Here is a 24095-nt window from a genome sequence, read left to right as displayed (position 1 = left end):
TTTGATGGCCAGGTGCCATGCAGGACACACCAGCCCTGCTTCCTTATTTGCATCCAGGAGCTTGCTTCACACCTCAGCTGGTTTCAAATCCTCAGACAGGTTTTTCTGTTGTTAAACTGACTGTATTGTATCTTTGGCCTAAATGGGACTCAGGACCTTGTGAGTTACAATGCAGCTCACAGCCAGACCCTCCCTGAAGCTTTATTGGGGGGACAAAGAAAAGCCATGAGGTTTTCTTTAAGGCCTTCTCCGTTATATTCTCCAGTCATCTGTTTCACGTATTTCTAGATATGAATCATGAAGAGAAATCCTGCCATTTTTGCCCTTGATATTATGAAGAACATCCCAGGCTGCACACGGACTTGAACATGCACAATCGTGCTGGCACACAGCACCCGCTCCCACCTTTCCTGGTGCACACATGGTCCCGTCCAGCGGAGGCCCTTTCTTTGTTTTGCAGAAGTAGGGGTTCTCGGGGTGGCTACACCACAGCTGCTTGCAGGGATCAAACGTACGGAACTGAAACACAAGAAAAACCAGAGCAGATGATGCTTTGACAGAGCTCTGACTTGAAACTGCAATAGAAGCTGCAGCACAGTGGGGTTTTTCCTTTTCTAGCTCTGAAGTCCCAGCTGTTCTCACTGATTCTTGAGGAACTTTGTGGATTGAATATGTCTGAACTTTCTTGCAAACTCATCAGTGACTCTGAAGTGACATCCTGTCTGAATTTGAGGGAATTATGCTGGCAAAAATAGCATTATGCAAGTGACCAAAGACAGACTGGGCAAGTGGGAAACTGGTTTTTCTTACACTGCCTTTTCTTACAGTTTCTCCAAATGGTACCACTTCATTTGACAAACAAAAAGAACACTCTTTTTTTTTTTTTTTTACACAAAAAGAGTACTCATGAGAGAGGGAAGCAAGCTGCTCCTCTTAGGAGGGTGGAAATCTGACCTCAGGACCCTGATGCAGTGAGCAGTTCATCATGTTACCTACAGTACAAGTACAAGTGCTTGTACTGGAAAGAGTGAGAACCACCCACCACACAATGCAATAAGCTATTTATCTGGCCTCCCAGGCTCCCAGGCTCCAGAGAACAGCTCTAAGACCCTCTTTGGCAGGGATATACTTCCAAGACAGCATCAGTGGGAATTATGTCAAGACACAGTTTTACAGCTGATGCTTAAAAGGTTTTTATCCATTATCTGGAGACACTACGCAGCACACACAGTCCTGCTGATGGGAATCAAAGCATAAATATTATGTGTTAGCAGCTGCCACACCAGCTGAAAACACCTCTTTGCATTTCATATTTTTGTCCCGCTTGAGGAGATGGAGGTGGGAGGCATAGCCCCAGTACAGAGGACTGTCCTTTCTGAGGTCAAGACACTGCAAATTGCACCAGTTTTTGCTTTGCTTTACATTTAGACTTATTCCCTTGTGTTCCCAGTACAACAGAGCCAACCATGTCATCAGAAGTCCTTGCAAGTTGTTCTACTGGCTGTCACACTTCCCTGCACATGCTAGGCATCAAAATACATCATGCCTTCCACAAAACTGGAACATAAAAGCTTACTGCCCCATGTAAGCACTACAAGATGTGACACCAAATCCATCTCCTTCTCATCTGGGTGGGAGTTTTGTAACAAAATAAGTAGCTGCCAGCAATAGGAGGCTCAGTAATACAGCAAGCTTGTTTGCTTGAAGTCTAAAGCTATTTATGAAACTACAGCATAATCATTTATGTAAATTCAGTTTAAACAAACAAACAAATAACAACAGAGATTCTTAAAATAATATATTTGTCAACATCAAGTTGTTATTTCTTGCTCACAGCTAAGTGGGCACCACATCTTTCCTTGTGGGCTTCACTACACTGACCCTATTAAGAGCATTTCAGAGACACTTACAACACTCCTGGATGAGAAATAGCAGAAGCTAAACTTAAGTACTCACAGCTGTGCACATCATGTAGCCCAAACCAAAATCAAAACGGCACTGCTCATTCATGGAGTAGTGAATTCCTGGCAGCTGTGGAAGGGAAGGCCAGTCATGTTCGAAGGGATCATCGCGCAGACAATCGTAGGAACTGCAACAGGCAAAAATTACAGTAACAGATGGGGCTGTGAGACTTGCACAGAATTTGTGGTTTCAGTGGCTCCTTGTTCCAAACATAACAGAGCCTACGATTTCTCAGACATTGGTTGTGAAGAGCGGTTAATATTGCAATTATGCTCACATAAACTTTATCATGTTATATCCACCTTTAACTGATTCGATATATTTTTTCTTAAGCCTTTCCATTTTAATTTCCATTTAGCTTGCAGGTAAATTTCCATCAGTTTCCAGGTTCCCTATGAGAAAGGAATCAAAGGAACAATCCACATGAGACCAAGAAGAAAAGAATGCTTAATTAATTTTCCATTTGTGGAATTCCTTACTACCTGCAACTGCTTTTGAAGTGAAATTTTAGAAGCAGAAGCCAGGGTAACTACCCAAGAATACTCCTAAGCTTGCAATACTCCTGTCCCTTGCTGAGAAGCAGTAACTCATTGTAAGCATGTGCACTTTCCAGCTTGTATTTAACGCTCAGGATTTCTCCCTCCCTCTGTTTCTCCTGATAGTTGTCAGGAGAAATAATCTGTCACCCATAATCTGTACAAGGTTTCCTTTCCATGGAATGAGATGAGAGATTTGGAAAATGGGTGAATGTGGGAGATTTTCCTAAATGGTGAGGATAGCTTGTAACGTACTGGAATCATATTTGACTAAGGTGCATGGAGAACAGAGGACTGATGAGAATATCATTGAATAGTTAACATGGTATAATCACTGGTTAATTCACAAGACCAACGTGGTAGGCAGGATCTCTGAAATGTCTCCAATTTACTTAACAGACACGAGGACACCATACCCAAGTCTATTCTGGCAATCATTCAGGCTGCCTTGCAGATACCAATAGCTGGAAGCGAATTTTGAGGTTAGATTTACTTCAAAGCAAGCCATCATTCTGCTTTGTTATAAGACACTTAAAAATAACTGTACTTAAAAGAATATAAAGCAGCCGTCTAAGCCAGATGATTTTTATTTAATGGATAATGCTCTAAAGGATCTTGCTAATTGAAACAATCACACATCTCTCACAATACTTCTTTGCTTTATTGCCATACCTAAATTATCTAAGATAATAGAAATATTGACATAAAGACTGAATTATGTGCATTTTGCTGCATCCTTTCCTACTTGTTTTCAGTTTTTGCTGTGTGTCCTGGTAGTTTCCCCATAAGTTTTCCATACATCTTGCACACAACAAAAAGGGGAAGTTCCCATAAGAAAAAAAAAAAAAAAACAGGATCATAAACATCAGAGTTTATCGGAGAACTTGGGTGCAATTTTAGGGACTGAAGGATCAGTTCCAAAGAGAAGGCAAGGGAAGAGGATGAAGCTGTTAAAAGGACTGGAGAATAAAATAGCTTTTTCTTTTAGGATATTTAAAGGAAAATAACACCCTGAAAAATTAATTCTAGGGTAATGTTCTTTTTTTAGGTATCTATTAAAGTCAAGGAAACCTCTAAGCAATTAAAAAGGGCAGAATTTCATCTGTAATTAGCACCATCTTATCACTGACAGATACCATAAGCAACCCATGGTTCCTGGAGTCATACTTGGTATCTGTAAGATACAAACCAGCTAGGGGTTACGTGAAGGGGGAAGGAAAGTTAGGATATTAGTGTCAGCGTCTCCCACTGAGAGGACAGCGTACGTACTATCAACATTCAGAAAATGAAACTGAGAACTTGCATTATTATTATTTGCACTTCATGGGAAAGCATCTCTTTCCCGGTAGGGTAGGGGTGAATTTCTTTGTTTTATTCAACCCCATTTGAGTAACTAATAAAAGAATAAAGCATAAATGCTAAGTGTAGAATTGTTCTTAGATGTTTCTTAATCAAAGGAGAGAGACGGTTTAACAGCTACTCACTGGAGGTATCGGTTCAGCTCTTGCTGGCTGCAGCGAGACCAGTGGAAGCGATGAAACGCGGCTTGCACAAGGGGGGCCATGATGCTCCCCAGGCGGACTTCATCCCCGCATCTGTTTCCTTGGCCATCGTGCTCCATGCCTAAACTGTCCCGCACAGGAGAGAGCAAGCACAGTTACGTTGCAGACAAACTCTCAGTGACCATATGGTTTCATGTCCCAAATGTCACCTGTGGTTGATGCAGCCAGGTTCTTACATCCCACAACCCTTGCCCATGAGAGTGAAGTCATTAGATATAAGACAGGGTGACACTGAAGTGAAAGAGCTAGTCTGTAGCCCACACAGAAGTACTGACCCCCTTCAACCACTTTCAAAATAGACTAAAATGCCTTTTTTAGACTTCTGTTGTACATCAACATTTGTGACCAACTATGGGTAAGTGAATCAATTTCTGGATTAAGAAGCTAGTCTACTCTCCAGGAGTATTAAAATAAATTTATTTATACTCCCTATCTGGAGCTATTCAGAAGTTTCTCCAACTTAACAAACAAACAAGCTTATTTGCTTAATTTGAAGTAATTTGCAATTGTAGCCAAGTGGGGAAATAAGCCACACTGCAAGCTAGTTTAGACTAGCTGCTGTTACTGCCCACTAGCAACTCCACATTGTTTATATGTGAAATAGCCTGGAAAGTGTTGGGTGCCTTCAAGAAAATTACCCCAAGTTACAAATATTACAAAAAAAGCAGCTTTCTAATGAATGTATTTTCTTCTTCCCTTTGCTAGGACCTTATATTGTGTTTTTTTTTCCCATGTTCACTGTTTGACTAATATGGGCACTATCTGTCCGAAACTGAAACTGCATTAACAGATTGGGGTTGAATGTGATTTCAGAGATGACAAACAATCTTCAGAGGTCTCTCTTCTAAAGCTCACTGTGTACTCTTTATAATCCTAATTCAAAAATTCTGGTATCAAATACCATCTGGGTATCAATTCTATGTCCCTGTCTAATTAAGATACATTTATAGTGAGATTCAATAAACTTTGGCAATTTTTTCATTTAAAGTCCTCAATAATTTCTGATAAAACAGACAGAAAAGGACCTGCAGGCTTTCTTAGGGAAAATATAATAGATTGAAACTGCTCAGAAAAAGCGTTCTGGGAACTGGTGTTCTACCAAATAGAAAATCAGAAATCAGTGGGTGTCCTCTGCAGAGAGAGAAACTAAAAATGCTCTGAGAGAAAACAAAGCTCTGACAACTGCTGCCCGACGATTGGTTCCAATCACATCAATTAAAAAAATATTGCATTTTAAAAATACGAAGCATAAAGAATAGTTGTAACCTCAGTGCTTAGCAACTTGTTTCTATACAGTACTGTATCCTTTACCAACAGTAACATATCTCATGTGCTTACTTAACATGGATTGTTTTTGAGAATCATGTATTCCACTAACTCAAAGAATTCATATTTCATCATAACAGATACTTTACATTTCCACCAGGAGACCATAATACATCATTCAATTTGGTTTCACAGCAGCTCTGGGAGGTATTTGGGTATTAGTTCTTTTTTCCATTTGAAATTACCAAAATATAAAACTTACTAAAGATCATAAATAAAGTCTTGAGAGAGCTGAAATCTGAAGCCAGGGCTAACCCTGAATATTATATCTTAATATAAAGTGCGCCTTTCTAATGTCATAGATATCTGTCAGTGCCAAAGACGTAATAAGGTATGACACAGGATGTCCACAGTTTTACTCACACATGTCCAGTTTCATGAGCCACCACAAACGCAGATGAAAAACCATCTTCATGGTTGAGAGTGCAACTTCGGACAGGATGACACATTCCAGTGACTGGAGCATAGCCTGTGAGATATATCACATGTTCCAGAAAATGAACAAGTATTGAAAGGCAACGTGTGGTGAGAAGCTGTAGGAAAAATCTCTGTCTTCCCCCTTGTGACACAAATATGAGGTGGTCTTTTCAAAGGTAACATGAGACCTCTGCTCACAGACAACTAATATTGTCATACCCTCTGTATGAAACAGATGAACCCAGCCTGCTGAACAAATTAAAACGATATTCCTGGCTCACTGAGAAGATTGTTATCACATCTAGGACCATTCTGCAATTGCCTTCTCCAAGTACACAAGGCAGCAGAGGAAAAGGATACCACATACTGCTGTGTTACAGCTCTTGAGCTCGGTGCAGTTCCAGCCCTCAGGGAATGCATGAGCAAAGCCCCAGCACTGTGCTGACAGCAGATCTGGCCAACCCAAAAGGAATGGGAAAGCACTGAGATTTATCCCCTCCAGTGAACAAACCTGATCCCAGAAGAGGCAGGAAGAAAGGAAATAGTGGACAATACTGGGCCCTGCTGTTCCAGGCCTCTTGGTAACAGCATTTCTTGGCAGTCCGTGCTGCAACAACTTTTTAAACACAAACTATTCTTTAATCTTTGGGCATTTTCAGATATTTACATAGGGATCCCATTTGTTTGGCTTCACTGAGAGTAAAGAAATGATCCAATAAATAATCTCATCAGCTAGAAAGGACAGAATAAGTGAAACGGTTACAGTTGAAAATGAGCCTATGTAGAGCAGTTGGGGAAAGAAAGCATTGGCCTAAACTAAGCAAAAGGTACACGATAAAACTTTGTAAAGTGATAAAAACAAATGCTGTTCAGAAGTCTTGCCATTTACAACACAAAACCTGATGCAGATCTTACCTTGCATGCCAGATGGACCAAAATCCTGCCTGGTGAGAAAGATAGCGTGGTCATGATATTCTGCATGCCCAGTGTCCGGTTTCTGCTGTAAGTAGGCCCAGCGACACACATTCTCCAGGCTTTGAGAAGGGTTCCCAATCTCTATCAGGCTCATGGACTGGACAAGCCAAGGAGAAAAGACAGCAATAGTTATTTATTAAGCTTGGGTGATTTTTTTTCCAACTTGTTCCAGCATTTGACCAAATATTCCATTTCCATTAAATATCTGTTCTTAATAAACAATTATGCTTCACAAACAAATTGGATCAAGAGAGTAAGAAAGAAAATAGCTAAAGTTCACAGCTAGATTGAAAACGATTTCTGTGACATATCCATAAGCTTTAAGATATAACAAGAGGGAAAGAAAAAAAAAAGTATTTTAATGACAAAATCAATATTGTATTTTGTACTGTGCATTATTATTTCTATGCCACCTTGGCACCAGCTTGCACCATCACCTCCAGTCTGGATATAAGTTTCCAACCAAGCACATACCCTGCGGGAAGTGCACCAGCTCTTGGCCAGCAGGGACTGACCAAGCCTGGGGAAGGCAATGCCTGTCAAACTCCTGGCCCTGGTTTATCAGCCACTTTTGCCATGCAGCCAGGATGTTTTTTCAGCAGTACTTGAAGCATTACTTTGAGAAATCGACTTGCCCAAAGACTGCCTTTTAACATGAGTTTTCTTTAACTCTTTCTGTATTTGAAGATCATTCAGGACGTAGCCCATCTTCCCCATCTGGTACACCTTTCTTCTACGTACAAGCTGCGTGTTACATCAGTGCTGGCATGACTTTGCTGACTTGAATCAGCTAACATGCATTAGGTGGGTGCAAAGGACAATTCTCTTGAATGAAAAAGAGAAAGGTATTTTTTAAAATTCAGCTAGTATATTTGTTTTTTGTTGTTGTTGTTATTGTTCAATAGTACTTTCTTAAGAATTCCCAGCTAACTCTACTTAATATTGTGCTTTGTTAAGACTTTTAAAAGCTTATTGTATGCAGGATGCTATAAAATGTATGACTAATTGACCCACCCCAAGCCTTCCAGGATTTTTAAGAACTACATATGTGAACCCTGACTTTTCATTTACAAAAATTATATCACCATGACAACACTGTGATCATAACACAAACCACTACAATTTAGATGCTATACTGTACTGTAAGCATTTATAATTCCCAGATACTTAATTCAGAGCAAAACCTAGCCTGGGCCAAAAATAAGAGAGAAGTAATATAGTTCGTGTTTAAATACAGATGTATTTGACATCTCCTCTAATTGAGTGCATGATGGAGTACACAGAGTATTGACTACACGAAAAAGAAAATCCTCAAAGGGTTGTGGAAGAACAACTGGAACTGATAAAAGAAAAGCCTGCCAAACTGAGGTCTGATTTTGGCAAAAATGGGATATTATAATTCTGCAAATGTTCAGAAAAACAAATTAATAAACGAAATAGAGGCACAGTTTGGATTCTGATACCACTTTGGAATGAAAAAGTGGTAATATAATCCCATGCTGGATCATGCTGCTTCCAGCCATAATTCCCTTAGAAATAGAACTAATAACCATGCTAAAATGGTGGGACAGTTGTGGTGCCTTTATTGCATCTTCATATATTTATAAGAACCGACAGGAGCAAACTTTGAGTGACTAATACAAAGTAAAATCCTGGCTCTTCAAGCATATATTCTATTCAGCTAAACAACGTGTGACCACTGTTTAGGTCTTTAGTAAAATCCATCATTAGTTTAAAAAAAAAAAAAAAAAAGTAGCTATCTACATCATCTCCACCTTGATCTCTTCTCCAAAGCTTCAGAAGAGAAACCAGTCCCACCAAGAAGCCTGGTGAGAAATCTCACCGTGAGATTCAAAAAGCAAAGAACATTTGTATTATGAAGTTGAAAATTTTTAAGTCATGTGCATAACACAAAAATCATTTACTTTGTGAATGGTAAATCTTTGTCTCATAATGACCTCCTTCTACACCTTCTACCAAATGAAAGCAATTCCATTTTATGACTGATCAGAATGCAAACAAAAAATACAAATTATCAACATGTGCTTTGTTTAAGGGTATCTCAGTATTTACAAATAAATCTCTGCATGATAGCAAACAAGCATGGAATATGAAAAAGGCAGTCATTTCCAAATAACCACCAGTTTATAGTTTTCCTTGGTCATGAGTCATCTCCACCCTAGCCTCTAAGCAGCAACCTTTGCTGATGGACCCCAGTACAAAAGCAGAAGACTAGCATGAACTGACACAGCAGCTTGCAACACTCTTCTAATGAAGGCTGAGCCTGCCAGAGACCAGTCTGCTGCAGTGCATGCAGCAGCTCCCACAGGCTGGGCACGGTGTTGGCATTTGGAATGAGTCGACAACTGTTTTCTTTGTATCCTGAAGTCCACTCTGGAATGCAAAACCACTGGTTCAGGCCAAGAGCATCTCAATGCCTATTTATCATAATTGCAATTTTAGAGTTTGTCTTCAAGTGAACAAAAGGAGAACCAACTGGCTAATGTGGAGCATTGAGTTTTTCTTTTCCAACCAACACACTGGGGAAAGTGAAAAAAAAAATGGCTTAAGAGGGGAAACAAAATATGCAATTCTTTAAAACTTGTTTCAGTTGATGCCCAACTTCTTTGGCAATGACACAATTTTTAAATCAGAAATGTTGCATAAATAAAATTGAGCCTTGCTCACCGTAAGCTAGGAAATGAGGCATCCATTAGGAAATCAATTCATTTAGGTGCCCATGTGCTACAGATATGGAAAGGAAGCCTAGGTCCTACAACAGTGAGGAGGGCTTCCTCACATCCTACCTGCTGTACAAAAGGTACTTGAGCCCACTGAGTACTAATAACATCCGTCTTTCCTCACTGTAATGTGGTAGCCTGAAAAGAGAAACACACTTGGTTCCTAGCAAATTTTCACCTAAATTCTCATGCTCTGCAATTTGTCAAGGAGTTCTAAATCAGAATGGCTCCAGCAGTATTAATAGTGACCTTGGCACATTGCTGGGATCTTCCCATGCTCTGGAAGTCTCAACTAACACAAGGGTTCATTATCCCTTTATCCAACACTAGAAACTGATGGCAGTGGCTAGGCAGAGCGTCACCATTTGCCGTTGAACCTCCCAGCTCTGTCCTGAGTCATGTTTCATTTGGAATCGGTGTGATCCCGGAGCAGTGAATATTGCATGGCCAGGGAACCACCAATCTGGGATCTGATTCATCCCCACTGTGCTACGTAACTGCACCAGCTCAGCCAAAAATCCATGTAAGTCGGTGTCCTCTCCTGACAGCAGGCACCAGGATGCCTAAGGTCAATACTTATGGGACCTATGTATACTGTGATATTTTCCTCACATAACCTGCAGTGCTCCAGTGGTCTTTGGATCAGAGATTTCCTGAGCCAGATATGCCTTCATACTGAATTTTCATTCACTTTTTCAGCTGCCCTGCCTTAAAAGATAAATGCTGCTGTCCTGCAAGAAAGGTGCTTAGGAAATCATGGGACCAGGCACAGCTTGTTACTAGACAGGGCAGATATAATACATTTTGGAAGGATGTTGTCCAAGAATTTACTCTTGTAGAGGTATCAGATAACACTTGATAACATTTTCTCTTGGAAGTCAATGGGGAGCTTTCATCAGACTCAGAAAACCTCAGCCCCTTATGAAACGGACACAGTGAAGGGATAAAGAGGAAAAGAGATGAACTGTGTGCAGTAATAAGGACTGAAAGTAAAGCAAAAATCCCTCTCTGTCACACAGCGAAAGGCTGGGGGCTAGCAGGCTGGCTGTGGAGAAGAGGTGTAGGTGTTAGTGTTGGCCAGCAATGGGCCCCCGCTGCCAGGAACACGCAAGGCCTGCAGCTGGCTGGGAAGGCCGGCTTTCCAAACAGGACAGCAGGCCTGTGGAGAGCATTACTCAGCTGATCAGCAGGAAAACTGCCAGTGGAAAGAGAAATTTTCCTTCTCACAGCAAGAAAAGCAAAAAAAATCTGCGGGCATTTCAGAGAGCTGCTGATGGAAACAGATGGAAATGTTTGCCGAGAAGTGGAAAGGCCTCGGCTGGGGGAACGGCCCCCACATGGGGAAGCACCCCAGAGGCCTACGAGGACAGTGTGGCCCAGAGATCCAGCTGAGATCCTTCACCTGAGATCCTCTCACAAACCCAACATCTACTCATGCCCTTCATTTTCCTTCTTTTCTGATTCTGCCTTTGCATCTCTTCTACTCCCCTTCCTTTTTAGAGTGAAGAAGCAGAAAAAAATAAACAAAAATGGAAGAGGACTAAGTTGCAACCACCATGAGTACAAAGAGGCAAAGCAGGGCAATAAGAGATGATTCTGAGGTCGTTGCTACACAGATTCAGATGCCTTTGAGCCTTCTTTGATACCTGTCTTGCTTTTCAGGGAGTTATCAGCATTATGTTCAGTTCTCCGTTATAGAGACCGAAAACCACATCATTTATGAATCTGTACTGGGAGGTCCTTCAAATACTTTTGGAAATAGTTTGGAAACTACGAAATACGTCAAATAATTTTTCTTTAAGAATTTCTAATATAAGATTTTCATTGGAGAAAACTGCAAATTTAGTCTATATTCTACTCAAACTTTTCAAGAACGTTCAATTTGCCAGTAAAAGATACACTGGTATTACGCATACAGTGGCAGCTTTCATTAACCAAGCGTTTGATTCATCTGCTATCTGACATAACTGGGTACAACTCAGCAATGGTGGTGATGAGCAGGTACTTGATAATACTAACACAAGGACTTTAGGTAGGTCAGGAGCTTGCTGGAAAAGCACCTTCCCTAACTCATCCATTAGGTGGTGCTCCAAGAGTGCCAACAGAGAAGGCTCTGCTGCTCTTCAGTAGCTCCAGAAGGAGCAGAAATATGCTGAACGTGCTAGACTCCAAACTATGGTAGCAAAAGTTGGAGCATTCTTGGGAGACAATTTAACATATGACTTTCCCTTCTTGAACGTGTAACATCTCTGTGAAACATGGCACTTCTGTTGTTCACTGTATATTGGATTAGATCTTTTATATTCTTCTCTAACACTGAACAAGACAAGCAAAAAAATAAATAAAAAGAATTATCTAGTGTCCATGGTAACCAAACTAACAAATATAGCTCATTCAGCAAACTGTCATTTTGCATTCAAAGGATCTGTAAAGCTTTCTTATGGCAGCAGTTTGTAAACATTTTTCAGTCTCTAATTCCTTATAAATGTAAGCAGATCAGGAATACAAAGTACTGTTTATGCTATCAGCCAGCTCTACATTCTTCAAGGTCCCAACAAAACACACTGGGAAATTACAAATGGTGAGTATAGTATCTAAGTAAGGCAATTCATCAGTTCACACAGATAAAAATAAGAAGGGCAGTATCTTCTCTCATCTTTATCCCCATATTAATCTAGCCACACAATAACAGCACAAAAATATGAACAGCAGCCTTAATGGTAAATAATGTGTAGGTTCTGGCCTTGCAGCTAAGCCTGTGCAAAATCAGTTAGTGCTCATAATCAAGAAGACACACACAAATGAGTTACCATTCTCAACCAGGAAATGGGCATCAGTTTTGAAGGCTCTTTCTAAGGATCTTCTGCACTTTCTAATGTCCATGGAAAACTACGATACTCAACATTTCTCATTAGTGAGCTAACACAAGCACAGGATAGAAAAGAGAAGGCTCAGGGGGACCTCATCAATGTATATAAATAGCTGATGGGAGGGGAATAAAGAAGACTTAGCGAGGCTCTTCTTGGTTGTATCCAGAAAAAAAGACAAGAGGCACAAATTTAAATACAACAAATTCCATATAAATGCAAGAAAAAAAAAAAAATTACTGTAAGAGTGGCCAAACATTGGCAGAGGTTCTAGAGTCTGGTTTTGGTGATATTCAAAACCTAACTGGACAATGTCATGAGCCACATGCTTTGAGCAGTGGGGTTGGACTAACTAAGCCCTGAGCCCTTCCAGGCTCAGCTATTTTGTGACTCCAGCTAGCAACCCCCTTGCCTTGCCAGGCACAAGTGCTCTCAGACTGAGCCCTCACCTCTTCCCAGGAGAAGTAGAGATGAGGGGAACACTAAGCCTTTCCCTCCAGCCTTGATCAAACGAAAAATGGGGAGGTCAAACACCTGATTTAAGGGAGAGACCTGGTTTGTCCTTCCATCTCAGCTGTGTCACCTGTGCCACCTTCTGGGAAACAGAGAGAAAAACCTGACTCAGATTGAACTGCTGCTTTCCAGACTGGCTGAGCCAAGAACATCTTGCCCACTTGCATCAAGCTTAGACATGAAAAGGTCAGATGGCAGAGACGGAGAACACCACATTGTAAAAAGATCAAAGGTAAAACCTTGTCTCAAATGAGGGCAGTGGGAGCTGTGTGAATAACTGAAACCCTTCTCAGTTGAACAGACCTGTCCTGTGAGATTGCAGACAACCATCTCATTTTACCTTTTTCCAAATTGCCATACTAAAACTTGTTTCTTTTTCTTTCTCTCCCCTCACCTTTTTGAAAGGTTCTCTGCCCTGGTGGTCCAGTTCCTCTTTCAGTTTGACCAAGTTGATACACGGCCAGAGGCCAACCATTTGTTCTGGGGCCAACACTGGTCTATAGCTAACTGGTTTCCAACCCAGCTGAGCACAGAGCAGACACAGCATCCCACAGCCTATCCCACCCCATGTCTGAACATGAGTGCCTGGAGCTGTGCATGTTGCTCCAGAGGACAGCTCAGAGGTGTCCTGCATGGCCACGCTCACATTTCCCAAGAAATATCTCTCATAAATCCTCAGGTGGCTCATTTAGTGAAATCCATGCAGTTCCTCTGAAAGTCTTCATGACTTTTTTTTCACTAATAACTGTCCTAATTACACCCATCACAGCTAATGTGTGCTTTCCTCTGCTGCTGTGTAAAGGCACTTCATCTGCACACAGAGTCACCATTGTCGATGGACAGAGCGTGGGGCCGGAGCCAGGAATTTATGAGGTCTTATCCCCAGCCTGCCAGTGACCTTCCGTGTGGCCTTGGAAAATAACACTTAGTGTCTTTGTTTTTTTAGCTGTAAAATGGGAATAATAATCTTTATTCATCCACCTCAAAGAGGCGATGAGAGGATTTTATGCAGTGCTTAGGGTTTAAATGTTTCCAAACAAATTTTATGATATCCAGTCAGGGTTTTGAAATCCATTTTCAGCTCATCTCTTGCCACCTCCTCTGCACTTGGTGATAGTGGCTGCTTTGCCTATTTCCCTGAGTGTTCTAGAGTTTGCTGGATTACAGAGCTCTTAAAATAAAAATACATCTAAATGGAATAATTTGCTTAATCACTGAATAATAGCCTTTTCAAATGATTCTGCATTTTCCAAAATTTGGAACTCCTGAAGTCAAGAAGGCAGAAACAAGCAAGCTCTTCTTTTCCCATTTGAAGAAAAATGAACTGCATTTTACTTATTTGCAGCATTGCATCACATCAATAAGTCAATGTAAAGAAAACATAGAAAAATGCACAGTAACTCCCAAATATTTCATGGATATGGGGCAGGCTTTGCATCGTGCAAAGGATGGGACAGGATGTGAAGCCTGCCCCAAAGCTTTTGGATGTTGCTCTGTGCTAATGGTCTCAACCTGCCACAGCCTCAGCCTAAATCCAGAGGTGATAACTTGCACCAAGCATGACTTCAGTAAAACAGCGTCAGATCTTGTGAACCTGCCCATGGAGTAACTTCAACGTCACCACTAGGGAACATCCTGGTGATGAACATTTTTTCAACCTCTCAAGGCAATTAATACAATTAATGAAATTAGTGAATTTTTGAATGTACGGCTGTTTGCTTGAAGATACTAAAAAGTATGTTTCAAGGAATGGAGTACCTTCAAGCAAGAATCACTGAAAAGCTGGTTGCTATGCAACTCAAGTATTGTCCATATTATTCTTATCAAAAGATGACATATTGTATAAAATAATATAATCCTCTTAAAAAAAAAAAAAAAAAGCACACACAATATAGTAAAAGGCTGCTTAGGGGCTGAGAATTGGCAATAGCTCAGAGTGCTGTCAGAAACCTGACGGTGAGGGTACATACTTCATCAGTTACAGAACCATAATGTAATTATTATGATTATTTAAATGGCACCCTTGATAATATATATAAATTACCTACAATAAAGCAAGTGAATCTGAAGATACCAGCGACAAGCTTTGAAAATAAATGCTAAGTCTAACAGGACTGGGATAATATTTCCATATTGTGAAGCCAAAGAGGCTGCTTTATGCATGCATTGCCTTAACTTGTACATTCACCATTCCTTTTACTATGTACATAGAATATACGATCCTGAAAAATGATAGTGCTGGTGTGTTTTAGCAGGACAATAAAATATTGAAGGTTTTATTCTAATTCTTCAGAAAAGGCTCAGAAGATAAGAACTATACATCTTTTCCCTCTGCCTTTCCACTGCTAAATAATCTCAGACCTCCACAGAGAAACGTCCTTGTATTCTACTCTTGGTTACTAGTCCTCTAACGAGAACTTTGAAATATGAACATAAAAAAAGCTTTATTCTTATACAGCTTGGACATGCAGGCCCATCAGGCAAACGAGCTCTGAAATGATACCTATTACATTCATTTTACTTTTTCAGAAAGCCATAAATTGCCTTTAGAGTAAATACGAATCAGATAAGGAAATACAAGAGAAATTCTCTTCGTGGTTATTTAGTGCTAGCTTCTGACACTAGAATACTTGATACTGTGTCCCACAGGATAACTCTGGAACTAAAACATCGTCTGCTGTGGATTATGGATCTAGAATCCATAAGTAAACCATTCACAAGCAGATTAGACAGAGCAACCTGCAACTGCTAGTTAGTAATGTGGCCAAAGACCCTCCAAGAAGTTGTCTGTGCTCCACCCTGCTCTCCTCTCTGAAGAAGATTAATGTGAGATTGACAACTTTCAAATTACCAGTTGACAATGCTTTACTCTGCAAGTTTCTCAAGGTGAAATGAGGTCTACTGTACCTATTGTGTTCCATCAGAAAAAGTAGCAGAACTTGTCTGAGTTCACACTCAGTGAGTTCACAGTGCAGATTTGCTGAGCTAAAGATGGACATGCACAACAATTATGAAACATTTATGAAATAAGGACAGCAAAGGAATGACTAGCCCGTGTAGTCCTTCCACTATTGCAACATGAGATATTTTTGAGAATTATTAGTCAATCTGCAATCCCTCAAATTGCTTTCATTACAGCAATCACAAGACTATTTAATTTATTTCATTATTTAATGTCACTAGGCAGACCATAAACTTTTGATGACAAAACAGAAAATGTGACCTCTTCTACCTTTTAGTTTTGGACATGCAGCTGATTGAGCTTAGCCAAAAGACTTAGCCACATCATTGTATCTCTGCAGGAAGAGCAGAGACGGATTGTTGTGTTTAGTTCTCAGATGAGGAAGCTCAGACAGAACAACTTATCCCAACAGCAGGTGCCCAGCCCAGGCTGGAACTTGGAGCTCCTGCATTCACACCATGGAGAAAAAAATTTAGCTGGTGATGAGTACGACAAACTGGTGACTGTCAGAGGAGCCTCATCACTGACACTGAGTTGGCTCTTCCCAAACAACATTTCAGCAACTTGCATGAACGTACAAGGAGTCTTCCAGACCTCAAGTTTATTGCACGAGCATGCAATAAATACCAGCAACCCCAGTCACAGAAAGGGACATTAGATTATAAAGCTCTCCTTTGAGCAGCTGGACATGCTGCTCTACTAAAGAGCACTAAAACTGCCTGTCCTTAAATAAAACGTTTATTGACATACTTGAAACTCCATTGTCCAGTTTCTGTGGAATTTGATGTTGATTTAGCCAAAATAGGCTATACGAACAGAGCAGTTTAATATTTTTGAAAACCATGTAGCATTTCTTTCCTCTTTATGCAAATTTTGCCCATGGAGTAACTCCTCCCTTAGAAGAGACAAGAGAACACTTGGAGCTCTTAATTACAGATTTGATCTGCAAAGCTCTTGCCTTCTGGCCCCTATCCCACTGAGCTTGCACTTAACTTTAAGCATGTGTAGTCCCACTAATGTTAAGCACAAGTTGAAATGAGTTCTTGGAATGAGGTCATAGCCCTCAGCATCCTGCAGAACTGATCTTGCATGTGTTCGCTGTTAGTTATGTACTGTTCTACCACAAAACTTCGCATTTTTCTTAGGAAGGAGAATGCTCACTAGGTTTCATGGTTTATTCCAAACAAGTCTGAGAAGACAGACTTGCCGAGCTAAGCAGCAACTTAAAATGACACAGGGAAAACACAGAAGAAATCATAATCATTTTCCCAGTGTGAAGTTCAAATGATAGACAAATAGGTATAAACATAAATGTTCTTTATATTCATAGACTGTAAAGGCAATGTATAAACTAAAATACAAATCTGATACACGTCCTGAGTAACTACACCACTCATAAAAGAATGAAGTTCAGAGACCTTGATCTCCTCCATCTAACACAACCCTTACTTACCTTGCCGTAGCTCAGTAGGATTATCCTCACCAGGACAACGTTAATGTGAGCACCCAGGGATTCGTCGTGGTAAATTTCGTTAACCTGCAAGAAAGCAGTCAGAGCTTCAACCATGGTGCTGGCAGCAAGTAGCTCTGAAAGCAATGACAGAACAGAACCTTTTATGTGCTGTCATTGAGACAAAGATCACCTGTGATCACGTATAAAAATGGCAAATTCCACTGATGTGAGAGGGATTTTTTTTTTCTAGACTCCACTGCAGCTTCTGAACAGGCCATAATTCAGGAAATTATTTAAAATCAGCACAACATTATCAGAGACTTCATACTAACAGCTATTTAAGTGCCAACCTAAGCAGATTTCCACATCTGCAAAGCCTGGTGTACCTCTGTACCTGTGTCTACCAGCTCCTGGTGCTGAACGAAGAGTCCCAGCTCCTTCCTTCTCCCTGCCCCATCCCACATGGATGCACCTGAGCCCAGGGCACAGAAATCTAGAGGAGTTCTCTGCTGGGTGACACCACACATGGGAAAGAGGCGAGTGAGCAGAGGGCCAGGCCCTGGGGCTGCCTCTCTCCTGAGAGCGATCTGCTGGATCTGCTCAGCTGCCCCCCGTAACTCTTCCATCTGGGACTCATCAAATTCCATTCTGACAAGGGGATCTTCCTCCTCCCAAAAGCATGGTCGGCCACATGGGCTGGCTTTGTTGGTTGTCACAGCTAATCAATGTTAAACTTTGCAAGCAGAACCAAAGCTAAAAAATGCCAGCAAATAAAAAAAAACAAAAAACTGTCTCCTGTTTTATGCTAGAGCTACATAACTGAACATGCACACAAGCAAATCAGCCTACAAACACTGAAAAGAGAATGGTAAATATTTACAGTGGAGAATGAAATGTGGATGTATAAAGATGACTTAGGAAACAGCGCTACAAGCAAGCTAGGCAAATATTAACTGCTAAAAAGGCTGATTTAGATATTCGGTGATGAATGGATGCATGAGACCAGACTGCTCATTTGCACCAAGGTGCTCAGCCAAATGGCAGGAGTTTAGCTTCACAAATTCGAAGAGGCAGATGAAATTCCCTGCAGGGCAAGTGTCTTTCCACAAACATCTTTCCCTTGGTAATGACTGCACCAAACTGGACCGCTTTACTGGCCGGACACAAATTTCATTTATTCCTACAAAACAGATTCCTCACTACAAGCTAATAAGTAACATTCAGAATACTTTTTATTAGAAACATAGTAATAAAAAACGTTCTGTTTCCTCAACCAGCCCTAGCTCTAACGACCCATCTTTTATCTCTGTAAAAATAATTAAAACTAAGTACATCAGTGTAGGTTTCACTCAGCAATCTTCACTGACATTTTAAAAAGAATTTTAATTCATTCTATCAGTATTTTTGGATACAAGAGCCTAATCTTATGTCTGGTAGGAGTCTGGGTTTTCAAGTCCTGAGCATCCCGCACGGCTGGTTACGAGGCAGCACGGCTGGCTGGTGGCTCCTGGAGCAGACTCAGACCCTGCAGGACATCTGCCCGGGCACCCGGGGAATGGCTGCGGGATGTCTGAGCACCCGGGCTCCTTACGGGTGGATGAGCAGATCCTTGGCTGGAAGATGGGTGGAAGAAGAGCCCAGGGTTATGAGCGGCTTCAGGACTGCTATTTTCATTGTGGTATGCAGCAGCTGATCTGCTTTGTAAACAACAGCTCTGGAAATTAGATCGTGTATTTGCATGTGTAAATAAGATTTTACAGGACTCACTTTATGTTTCTGTATCTAAAAGATTTTTTGAGGACCATTGCTGAATACAGATTATACAGAGGTAAGATGTGAACACGTGTTTTGCTTTACAAGACTGGGAAAAAGCCCCTTGCCTGTTGTCCAGGGAGGGAGGGATATTAATTTGCCTCGCTCTTTGTGGACTGGGAACAGAGCACACACATCAGTGCTGCGAGGCTTAAATACGCTGTAAATTATCTATACGTGAAATGAGTCCTGCACAAAAACTCCTCTATAGAAGACAGTAGGAACGGCATGTAAATAAGTATTTAATTAGTTCATAACGCATAATCCAAGTTGCTGCACACCATTCTCTCATTAACTTCCCGAATTTAACCTAAGCCTCTTTTAACAATAGTTGAGTAACAGAACAACCGTATCGCTGTTGCGTGCCAAAAGGAAACTTGGCACGAAAACGTTGACGGAACAGAATCGAAACACTGTTTGACTGTTCATGCAAATGACATCTAACAAACAAACTGTGAATGAACAGAAAAGCACAAGCACTGTAAAAAGCTGCTTGGTTCTCTTGGGATCCTGGGTTTTCTGCGAGACAGTGGGTCAATTCAAAACTCTGGGTCTTGGTTTCATTAAAAAGGATGCATCCAAGCCCTCTTCACACAGCGGCTGAATTGAACCCTCTGCTCCTTTCTCTAAGCTGAACTGTGGCTTTCCCAGCAGCGTCTCACTGCACATAGATAATATGCTGAAACAGATGCTTTGCTTTTTTTTTTTTTTTTTTTCAGCATGACCTAAATTGCACCTATTTGTTTCAGGAAGTTATTAAAGGAATGAGATCTGAGTGACCCAATGTTGTGCTCGCAAACATTCATGAAAAGCACACACACTGGAAGGGCCTCCACCAACCCTAGCTCAGGCTCCCCGCATTTCCACCTGCCCATTTAACAGGAAAGCAGAGTTTAGCTAACGCAGCCTGCTGCACAGGGCCTAAAATGACCGACCACCCCATGGAATCGGAAAGCTCCAGGCTCCTATCCAACACAACTGCTGCTTTAGATGCTGAAGTGTTTGTTTCCGAGCACGGATAATCAAACTACAGGCGTGTATGTTCAGATGGCCGTATAATAAACACACTCAGGTGTGAAAATGATTACATAGTACTTTTGCAGCACTCCATACCATGTACTTCTGTAGCACATCCTGATTTCTAGCAACAAAAGAAGAATCAGAATCGATCTGCTCTTAGATCAGCAAGGACCACGGGTTGAAGTTGTTTTGCTGCATAGGAAAAAAGAGTGCACAGAGACCATCTCAAAATGCCAGCTCCTGAACCGAAGGCAGTGAAGATTTTGCATTAAATCTTGTTAGATCTCCACAGTGATTCAGCATTTATACAGGGTGATGAAGAAGGCTGGGTAAATCTCAAGGAATTCCAAGCACGGCGAAATACCGCAGAGACTTTTCATAAAACTATTGTAGTTCACAAACTATTTGGGGGCAACTAAGTATCGTGGTTTATTTTTGTGGGATATTTCAGTCAAAGCAAAACATGCATTTCTATTTCTGTTTAGAAACCAGGCTGGCACAGATTGGTTCTACTTAGGAAAACAAGGACTTGATTTATTTTTTCTTCTTGTGTCCCTCTCTGCTTATTTTATCATTCTTCTGCCCTAAGCAAGTTTGAAGCCAACAGAGTAAGCAAGCAGAATACATCAAAATAACCCCAAACAACTAAAGTGAAGATAAGCATTCATGAGATGCACCATGCTTTGTTAAAGAAGCACTGCAAAGCTTTTATTAGTCAGCAAAACGGGGTCTGATCCTGTCGGGGAATGTTGAAAATTGTTGTAATGCAAATAGCAATAAAGAGCCTCCAGCTCTAGCAGTATGCCAGCAGGGTTGCCAGCAGTTGTAACTGAGGATATGTGCTGATAGCTACAACTGCTGGTGATCCTCAGCCTCAAATGGATCTGACCCAGCTACAGCGGCCATCAGAGGCCGGGTCTGACCATCTGGGGAGAGCATGACACGAGCTACACTTTATGCATCTGGCTTTTCAGCCACTGCAAATTGCTGATCCATCCAGCCCAGTTAGATGGCCCTTTGGCCACCCAAACATCCTTGCACAACCACTGCTGAAGACATCACCTGTGGCTACTCGCCCTCGGGCATTGCGGGGACCACGTGCGATAGCGGAGGAGCCGGAGAGCATCAACGCCTGCCCCGTGGGACAGCAGTGCTCCTGGCAAGCCATTGTTTGAGCCCAGCCCGAGCTGCAGTTCATTCATCGGATCTTAATTATCTGCAGCAAAGCCTCGGTGCCTGGTGGGCATACAGGGATTGTCTATTTCTGTAAGGAATGGCTGTTTCGAATTATGGACGAGGAACCAGAAATGTCATGGTGGATACTGAGTGCAAAATTTTGTAATCTGACCCCTCCCAAAAGCGTTCCCCCTCTCACTTTATTTTTCTGCGTTCCCACTTCAAACACCACTATCCTCTTCTATTTTCATCACCTCCGTTATGCTTTTGAAGATCCCAAACTGACATTTCTAACATTCCCAAAGCTTCGTCTTAATCCCACAGGAATAACATTACATCAATTCCTTTGGTGGATAAACTACGGTCCCACAAAAAGTCATCAGGCAAATCCAGGGCTCCCAGTCTCCCTTTTTAGTCCCCACAAGGCATTTCCTCATTTCCTCAGAGAGGAACTCTTTTTCTTTTTTTCTTCTGCAAATCCTCGTTGAGCATCACAAGGAAAAAAGAATAATGAAAGCACACAACACACATGAAACTTAAAGGTCAAACTGTGATCTCAGATTTGGAAAACTACTATTCCGCTCAAAACCATAGGCAACGGGCAGCTTTAGCAGTGCTTGGCAATGTGCATTATGAAACAGAGATAAGAATCTGGCATTTTGAATGTGAATCCATGTCCGAGGGCTGATTTACCTTCACGGGGGTGACAGACAGTAGATGTTACCAAGTCCAAGCTAGCTGCTTCTGATCAAAATGAAAAACATTCCCCTGAGCAGATGTGTTGGCAAGACACTTGGTAGCGTCGTGTTACAGGTCTCTATCTCATCTTTGACTGTTACATGGGTTTTAGAAAGGTCATAGACTTTGTTTCCTGACTTCACGACTAATTTATTTTTCTCAGTTCCTCCCTCGGGCTCTTGGAACTCCTCGTTTTTTGCCCACAAACCACTGCTCTGGGAAGTTTCTCCAAACACCGTAAATTACATTTGCACCAAAAAAAGTAGTATTTGTTTGAATTACTGTCCCAAGGACACTTTAATAAAATCTACTGAAGTATCATAAAATAATTAAGCAGATTAACTCATTTTAACACAAGACACGGAGTCAATGCAAAAAATGTGGTAAACTCTTTAAGTTTAAGTGGTTTGGTTAAGGAAAGTATCCAAAATTCAAAAGCTGATCCTAATTATCCATACTCCATCACACAAACCACACTGTCACATCACAGAAGTTCCTGACTGCAACCTTTATGGCTAAAGTTCATGTCGGTATTTGGAGAAAAGGAAAATCTATCTTCTAACAGTAATTACCCTCTGCCGAAAGGGTGGTACCGAAACCTGTGTGATAGTCTGGGCTAGGTACACCAGGACAGCAAGGCACAGTCCTGTTAATCATGAGAAATGCTCACCTAATTGGCACTGGGAATAAACTCGAGGTGGAAATAAATAAAACCTGTATGGGTTCAGAGAGAATATTTCCTACAGGACCTCCCGAATGCCCAGTCACATGTGCAACTTCTACTGTAGTGAGGCAATCAAGATAACGAACAAAAATAATCTTCTGAGGTCTCATCAGAAACTTTCCTCCTCAGAAGTCACAGCTACTGGTTCGTAACGAACAGCCTAAAAGCAGAGCTAGCTCTCATACATGTTAAATTTTCAAACGAGCTGTAATTCTACTTTTGACAGCTACAGTCCCTCAGATGAATAGATCTGGACTTGCATTTGTTATTTGAGCAATTTCTTGGAGTTAGTCCAGATCTGAAGTCTATACGTTGAAATAAACTGATTTGAAATAATGAGTATTGGAGCTTATAAATTATTTACTTTTAAAAATCCAGTCCAATCTATATTACTGAGATACCCTTCCTGTCTAGAAAAACGCTTTTTAGTTTAAAAAGCATGATTCTGAATACAGGGTGCACCATTATTTCAAAGTATTCAATCATCACTTTCTTTTTAACAGCTTGAATTAGACATGCTTTCAGGTTTTCATCCAACTGCCAGTTAGAAACCAGTGGCATTTCTGCCCTTTCCTCTCATTAGGGACTTGCTGTTCTGTACCTGGAAATCTTCATCCCTCATCAGCCAAAGGCACGAAAGCAAAAATCTCATATATAATAGTAGTATCATGTACATCCTATTAAAGAGGATGGATAACATATTCAAGAGTGCCTCAGGGCCACAATTTCAAAGATATGTGTAGTGCTGAAAGATGCAGGTGAAAGACTCCTGGGACTTTCCAAAGCTCCCAGCTGCATAACTCCCATCGATTTCAGTTATTCAAATGAAAATTTGTTAAATCTATTTGTTCTGGAGCTGAAGTTTCACTTGAAGTCTGGGAGAGACATAATCCTATGGGCTAATTTTTAAAACTGACTCTCACTGATTTCAAAGGCAGGTAAATGTCTAAATATTCAGATAAATCCAGCCCCAAGTGAGGCATAAATCCTATTTAGGCCCTATCTCCCAATGAAATAATGACAGGTAGGTCCCTGTCTGCTTTGAGAAGCCAAATTTTAACATTGCAAACATTCTGACCATACCCATTACATGGATGTAACACAGGCTGGACACTAAATGTGGCACCACCATAGCTTTTACAGTAAAGGAATGGAAAGCACAAACTTAAGGATTCTTTTATTTTGCCCTCCAAAATAGTCCAAAAATCAAAGAACACACACAGTTTTTAGACAAATTCTCCCTGAATATATATACAATTGCCAGCATTAGCAAATGAGCAACTTGAAATGAGGCTCACAAATACTGCTATG

General features: G+C 41.0%; 1 protein-coding gene across 1 annotated transcript in view; it reads right to left on the bottom strand.

Annotated features, from left to right (window-relative positions):
- Window positions 1-24095, bottom strand: part of ADAMTS2 (ADAM metallopeptidase with thrombospondin type 1 motif 2) — a 177527-nt gene that overhangs the window by 31933 nt on the left and 121499 nt on the right. Inside the window, exons 5-10 of the mRNA XM_082771292.1 lie at window positions 17315-17398; window positions 6719-6875; window positions 5750-5855; window positions 3983-4126; window positions 1957-2089; window positions 406-519 (exon numbers count right to left, since the gene is read on the bottom strand). Of these exons, the coding sequence (XP_082627418.1) occupies window positions 406-519; window positions 1957-2089; window positions 3983-4126; window positions 5750-5855; window positions 6719-6875; window positions 17315-17398 (738 nt within the window). The remainder of the gene's footprint in view (window positions 1-405; window positions 520-1956; window positions 2090-3982; window positions 4127-5749; window positions 5856-6718; window positions 6876-17314; window positions 17399-24095) is intronic.

The sequence above is a fragment of the Aythya marila genome (genome assembly GCF_965140915.1).
Source record: "Aythya marila genome assembly, chromosome: 14".
NCBI lineage: Eukaryota > Metazoa > Chordata > Aves > Anseriformes > Anatidae > Aythya > Aythya marila.
This window is presented reverse-complemented; position numbering and strand designations above follow the sequence as displayed.